The 6,444-nt window shown below is 48.4% G+C and overlaps 1 protein-coding gene across 1 annotated transcript in view; it reads left to right on the top strand.

Moving 5' to 3' along the window:
• The first annotated feature begins 430 nt into the window (after positions 1 to 430).
• Positions 431 to 6,444, top strand: part of LOC127618768 (7SK snRNA methylphosphate capping enzyme-like) — a 7,587-nt gene continuing 1,573 nt past the window's right edge. The window contains exons 1-4 of the mRNA XM_052091406.1: positions 431 to 1,020; positions 1,260 to 2,936; positions 4,622 to 4,840; positions 6,386 to 6,444. The exon at positions 6,386 to 6,444 is cut by the window's right edge and continues 65 nt beyond it. Coding sequence (XP_051947366.1) covers positions 1,284 to 2,936; positions 4,622 to 4,840; positions 6,386 to 6,444 — 1,931 coding nt within the window. The 5' untranslated portion in view covers positions 431 to 1,020; positions 1,260 to 1,283. The remainder of the gene's footprint in view (positions 1,021 to 1,259; positions 2,937 to 4,621; positions 4,841 to 6,385) is intronic.

The following is a 6,444-nucleotide window of genomic DNA, read 5'->3' as shown; positions in this document are numbered from 1 at the left end:
CTTTCTGCAGATATGGGGGAGGGGTGTTTAAAACTCGCTGTTGGCATTAACGTTTCATACTGTCACTTTCATATAATGCTTGTTTTCATGTTCATCATCGTTAGTCGTGATTTTAAGCGTTATTTTCTGATTAGTTCAGAGGTTATAAAGTGTTCATGCACTCAGTTTGGGGTTGTTTACACATGTGATAGACGCTTGTGCTCAGTTCCTGACTGCTCATTGAGGGAGTACGAGGAGATTTCACATTAACATTATTGTAGTACAAGTCACAGGATTATTTTTGCACTGAGCATGGTGGTATTTGTTGATATCGATTTAATTGATCACTTTGATTCAGGCCAGCGCAGGCAGTCTGCAGGATACCTATTCAGCGAGGGGGCGGTGACTGTGAGTTTTGGGCTTCGCCATTGGTCGCTCTGGGGGCCCTGTGTTGAATACCGCTTTCTCATTGGTGGAGATGGCTGTCCGTCAGTCTTGGTCTGTGCTGGAATATATAATCGCGTGGGTCTGCTTGTGCCACAGCGCGAGATGGAGCAGCGCGAGCTCTCGTTTACACGTGCGGGCACTTTAGAGCTCAAACTCTGTTTTTAATCATTGTTTTTTTTCGCGAAGGGAATTTCAGATTTATATTGTTTCTAGTGCAAGTGCAGGTGTGTTTATACTCGGGATCCAGTGAGCGTGGTTCTGTCGCGTTAAAGTGTGCCGTGAGCGTTATTTTGATGTGTGTTTATTTCACGCAGTCACTCACAGCGCAAGAAAAGCGGAGAAACGTTCGCACAGAGTGTGTTTGTGTGTGTGTTTACGTGTGAATCTGTGTGTGAAGGGGAGGGAGCCTTGTAGGACTCGAGTTTCTTCTGCATTATTCATGAGATAGATCCTCCCAGAGGCGGGAGTATTACATGAGAAGGGCGGACCCAAAGACTAAAGGAGGCGTGGCTTCAGATGGACATACAGTGACACCTGGGTCATATCCACATATACATTTACATAAAACTACACTAACAGGATCACTTAAGTCAAGTAAGTAACTTGCAGTCATCACTTACACCATTAAAAACACAATGTTATATATGTTTTGTACAGATTATGAATATTGTATGAGTATATCTTTCACTGTTTACTGTATGATTTTGTTTTCAAAAGTGTTCCTGATACAGATCAATAACTCCTGTATGAATTGTGATTCTCTAATGTGCTTTGGATATCATGTAAATAAATGACATGGCTGGATGTTGTGCTAATATTGTTTTTCTCCACAGGATCTGTGCTGTAGAGGTGAATGGATGTTGACTGCAATGTCTGTGCAAAGTGAGCTTCCGGGCAGCGGCGGGGCAGGTTTGAACGCCCACCCTCAGTCCCCACTGCAGATGTCCTGCCCAGTCACCATCCAGGATGCATTGACCGCTAACACGATGCTTGTACAACCACCTGGCAATCACGTGACTCCTCAAGACGGGGTCGGTGATGCTGCCGCTCCTCAGACAGTAGAGGGCCCCGTACAGATTAAAAATGGCCTGCAATCACGCGTCGAGACGCCGCAGAAACTGAATAAGCGGCGCTACAGCATGAACGTGGGGTTCAAACATCCGAGTCTTTGTAAACGCAGACGCCGTGCCAACTCCGAAAGCGACCCTGTGCTGCCCAGCAACTTCCTGCTGGGTGGGAATATCTTTGATCCGTTGAATCTCAACAGCCTGATGGACGAGGAGGTCAATAAGGCATTGAATGCCGAGACGCCCAAATCATCGCCACTTCCCGCCAAAAACAGAGACCCTGTCGAGATTCTGATACCGAAAGACATCACTGACCCTCTGAACCTAAACGGTAGCAGTGAAGCAGCGGCGAGCTTGTTGATGTCGCCCGTGAAGAGGCGGAAACATCGCTACCGACACCACGGAGCTGCGACTGGAGGCAGTGCCGGGCAGTTTGACCTTTTAGATGTCGAGAAGTCAAAGGAGGGGTCAGTTTCAGTGCCATTGTTTCCTCTTGCTGTTTCGTCAGTGTCAACATGTGGCGAATCTGTAGAGGGCGCTGAGCTTTTGGCACCACAGGCTGTTGAGGAGTCGCCACGCCCGTATGAGCTCAACACGTCAATCAACTGCCGAGATGAAGTGGTCACACCCATACTTCCACGAAGACGGTCCCACCCCTCCTCGTCTAGCTCTGCCCCTCACACCCAGTCCATAGCAGTCAGCTCCGCCTCCTCCGCTCAAGCATGCAAACACAGGAAGCGCAGAAGTACCTACAGCCATTCGGATCGCCTGTCATTCACTCCCACTCTGCCCACAAAGCATCCAATCAGAGAGAAATCAGACAGTCAAATGTTTCACACTCCTGTTGTGGGCGGGGCCAGTGGAGTCCTTCCTTTGGGGGCGCAGAAGATCCCACAGCACCAACGCAGGCCGAAAGACAAGTTCCAGTATGGCAACTACAGCCATTACTATGGTTACCGTACACCGGCGCTGAACACGGACCCGCGGTTGGACATCTTTAGGCCGGAGTGGTTTCGCGGCAAAAAAGTTCTCGATGTCGGCTGCAGCACAGGTCACATCACCCTCACCATCGCACGATACTGGAGCCCCAACCACATTCTGGGCGTGGACATCGATGGCGAGCTAGTACACGCGGCCAGACAGAACCTGCGTCACTTCCTGTCAGAGTTAAGTGGACCGCAAATTGACCGATTGCAGTCTGGACAAACGGAGGGCGAATCGAGAGGCGAGCAGAATGAGCATGCAGCAGTAGCGGGTGAAGGGTCAGAGGTCAGGGGCGGGGGTGAGCTGGGGTTAATTCCTCTGATGCATCTGCAGTTGGAGCGGGTTCGAGGTTTGTCCAGGTTTCCTCTCTCGTTCACTCGCTGCAGGGGACCCATCGCAACACCTCCCATAATGCCTCACGTCCCCGGCCTGTTCCCCTCCAACGTGTCCTTTCTGAAGGTAACGTATATGTGTGTGTGTGTGTGTGTGTGTGTGTGTGTGTGTGTGTGTGTTAATCATGTCATATTTCAGCTGGAACTAAAAACAGTTCAAGGAACAAAAATCAAAAACAGTTGCTAAGACAGGATTGAGGCAGGGCTTAGCGACGGGTCAGTTAAAAAGGAGGCTGCAGAACCTGTGCACAATTATTTCAGAAGAGTCGTGAGTTTGACTCCAGGGTGTGCTGAGTGACTCGAGACAGGTCTCCTTAGCAACCAAATTGTCCCGGTTGCTAGGGAGGGTAGAGTCACATGGGGTAACCAAATTGTCCCGGTTGCTAGGGAGGGTAGAGTCACATGGGTTAAGCAAATTGTCCCGGTTGCTAGGGAGGGTAGAGTCACATGGGTAACCAAAATTGGCCGGTTGCTAGGGAGGGTAGAGTCACATGGGGTAAGAAAATTGGGCCGGTTGCTAGGGAGGGTAGAGTCACATGTGGTAACCGAAATTGGCCGGTTGCTAGGGAGGGTAGAGTCACATGGGGTAAGCAAATTGGGCCGGTTGCTAGGGAGGGTAGAGTCACATGTGGTAACCAAATTGTCCCGGTTGCTAGGGAGGGTAGAGTCACATGGGGTAACCAAGTTGTCCCGGTTGCTAGGGAGGGTAGAGTCACATGGGGTAACCAAAATTGGCCTGGTTGCTAGGGAGGGTAGAGTCACATGGGGTAACCTCCTCGTGGTGGTGATTAGTGGTTCTCTCAATGGGGCGTGTGGTGAGTTGTGTGTGGATCGTGGAGAGTAGCATGAGTCTCCTCATGCTGTGAGTCTCTGCGGTGTCATGCACAACGAGTCACGTGATCAGATGCGCGGATTGACGGTCTCAGAAGCGGATGCAACTGACACTCGTCCTCCACCACCCGGATTGAGGCGAGTAACCGTGCCACCACGAGGACTTACTAAGTAGTGGGAATTGGGCGTTCCAGATTGGGGAGAAAAATAAATAATAAAAAAATGTACATTTTCTAATCATTGTCCAAAGATGTAGACTTCAGAGAAAGTATTGTAAATAAAAGAGTGTAAGTGAACTACAGATGGATAATTTGAGGGAAATCTGTAGTTTAAAGGATGTTTATATATTTGTAAGATACGGAGGAAAATATGCTGCAAAAAGCTGTCTGGCTGTCCGTCTGCCTGGCTGTCCGTCTGCCTGGCTGTCCGTCTGCCTGGCTGTCCCTCTGTCTCGCTGTCCCTCTGTCTCGCTGTCCATCTTTTTCGCTGTCCATCGCAACACCTCCCATAATGCCTCACGTCCCCGGCCTGTCCCTCTGTCTGGCTGTCCGTCTGTCTCGCTGTCCCTCTGTCTGTTTTTCATCCACCCTCTGTTTGTATATGTGTGTGTGTGTGTGTGTATATGTGTGTAAATATATATGTGTGTGTGTGTGTGTATATGTGTGTAAATATATATGTGTGTGTGTGTGTGTGTGTAAATATATATGTGTGTGTGTGTGTGTGTGTGTATATGTGTGTAAATATATATGTGTGTGTGTGTGTATGTGTGTAAATATATGTGTGTGTGTAAATATATGTGTGTGTGTAAAAAAAAAAAAGTGTGTGTGTTAATTTGCAGTGTGAATCTGTGATTATTATTCTGTGTCTGTGTGTGTTACAGTTGTCATGTTCACTGTGTGTGTGTGTGTGTGTTTTGTACAGGGTAACTATGTGCCGGACAGTGATGCGGCTGTGATGTCACAGTGTGCGGAGTATGATGTCATCATGTGTTTGAGTTTGACTAAGTGGGTTCATTTGAACTTTGGTGACGCTGGAATTCGGAGACTGTTTCAGCGGATATACAGACACCTGTTACCTGGAGGAGTGCTCATACTGGAACCCCAACCCTGGAGCTCATACGCCCGCCGCAAGAGACTCACGGTAACACCCACACCACATCCCAATGGGATTCGCTGCCATGGAGATTTACATTTCCTAATAGGCTGCAAAATCCTAATTCACACCTATAGCAAATATCCCGAGTGTGCAATACTGCCAAATATATCCCGTCATTCCCGTCTCTTTAAAAGTAGGATGTGCACGTGACCATTGTAATATTTAAATGACTGGGGGATTGAGCAATGGATGTGTGTCAAACACTACTCAAATTACTGAGATCATCACTGTCTGATATGTAGGGGTGCTTCAGGATGCTTTGATTCCTAAAACTTGTGGAATTATTGTCTGCACAGCAGAGCCAAAGAATCATGTGTAGGAGAGAGTTGTATTTGCTGTAATAAAGCAGTTATAGATGATGTTATTAAACGCTGACAGGAGACGTCACATAATGAGGGCTGAAACGGTTATTCCCATTCGCCGACTGCCTCCATATACTACAATCGCATGCGCACACTCGTATAGAGACTCACAATCACACGCGCACACGTATAGAGACTCACAATCACACGCGCACACTCGTATAGAGACTCACAATCACACGCGCACACTCGTATAGAGACTACAATCGCACGCGCACACTCGTATAGAGACTCACAATCGCACGCGCACACTCGTATAGAGACTCACAATCGCACGCGCACACTCGTATAGAGACTCACAATCGCACGCGCACACTCGTATAGAGACTCAGTCACGCGCACACTCGTATAGAGACTCACAATCACACGCGCACATGTATAGAGACTCACAATCACACGCGCACACTTGTATAGAGACTCACAATCACACGCGCGCACTCGTATAGAGACTCACAATCACACGCGCACACTCGTATAGAAACTCGCAATCACACGGGTATAGAGACTCGCAATCACGCGTATAGACTCGCAGTCGCACGCGCACACTCGTATAGAGACTACAAACGCACGCGCACACTCGTATAGAGACTACAAACGCACGCGCACACTCGTATAGAGACTACAAACGCACGCGCACACTCGTATAGAGACTACAATCACATGCGCACACTCGTATAGAGACTCAGTCACACGCGCACACTCGTATAGAGACTCACAATCAGACGCGCACACTCGTATAGAGACTCACAATCACACGCGCACACTCGTATAGAGACTCAGTCACACGCGCACACTCGTATAGAGACTACAATCACATGCGCACACTCGTATAGAGACTCACAATCAGACGCGCACACTCGTATAGAGACTCACAATCACACGCGCACACTCGTATAGAGACTCACAATCACACGCGCACACTCGTATAGAGACTCACAATCACACGCGCACACTCGTATAGAGACTCACAGTCACGCGCACACTCGTATAGAGACTCACAATCACACGCGCACACTCGTATAGAGACTCACAATCACACACACGTTTCTACACGTATTGTTTCGCCATTGTGTGTGTCATCATTAAGTTGTGTGATGTGTATTATATGTACAGCACTGCTTTGGGTTGTGGATGGTTGTCGTTGTGTAATATGTGTTGTTGTGTTCAGGAGGTGACACACAGGAACTACACCAGTATCCGACTGAAGCCGGAACAGTTCAGCTCTTT

The sequence above is a fragment of the Xyrauchen texanus genome, chromosome 25 (assembly GCF_025860055.1).
Source record: "Xyrauchen texanus isolate HMW12.3.18 chromosome 25, RBS_HiC_50CHRs, whole genome shotgun sequence".
Taxonomy (NCBI): Eukaryota; Metazoa; Chordata; class Actinopteri; order Cypriniformes; family Catostomidae; genus Xyrauchen; species Xyrauchen texanus.
This window is presented reverse-complemented; position numbering and strand designations above follow the sequence as displayed.